Below are 389 nucleotides of genomic sequence, written 5' to 3'. Positions count from 1 at the left end.
TCCACTGCGGGATGGGGCTGAGCCGCTCGGCCGCCACGGTGCTGGCCTACGCCATGAAGGAATTCGGGTGGTCCCTGGAGCGGGCGCTGCGGCATGTCCGGCACCGCCGGCCCGGCGTCCTGCCCAACCCCGGCTTCATGCGCCAGCTCGACTTCTACCAGGGCATCCTGAGCGCCAGGTGCGTGGGGACACGGTGGGGACAGCAGGGTGGGGCCAAGGGAGTGAGGGCAGGTGGGCACGAGCAGGTGAATGGGGACAGGTGGGAGGGACCAAGGGGGTGGGGCCCGGGCTAACCACACCCCTGTGTGATAAGAGGGTGGGGCTGTTGTGACCACACCCCTGAGGGTGGAGTGGGTGGGGCCCTATTCGGGGAGGGGTGATTTTGTGGG

General features: G+C 68.9%; 1 protein-coding gene across 1 annotated transcript in view; it reads left to right on the top strand.

The window, feature by feature from the left end:
* Positions 1 to 389, top strand: part of LOC103611862 (protein phosphatase Slingshot homolog 3-like) — a 4,438-nt gene that overhangs the window by 2,941 nt on the left and 1,108 nt on the right. The window contains exon 9 of the mRNA XM_017728629.1: positions 1 to 231. This exon is cut by the window's left edge and continues 11 nt beyond it. Within this exon, the coding sequence (XP_017584118.1) occupies positions 1 to 231 (231 nt within the window). The remainder of the gene's footprint in view (positions 232 to 389) is intronic.

The sequence above is a fragment of the Corvus brachyrhynchos genome, unplaced genomic scaffold, assembly GCF_000691975.1.
Source record: "Corvus brachyrhynchos isolate BGI_N302 unplaced genomic scaffold, ASM69197v1 scaffold1103, whole genome shotgun sequence".
In the NCBI taxonomy this organism is placed as follows: Eukaryota; Metazoa; Chordata; class Aves; order Passeriformes; family Corvidae; genus Corvus; species Corvus brachyrhynchos.
Note: the sequence above shows the minus strand (reverse complement) of the source record. Positions and strands in the feature narration are given on the sequence as shown.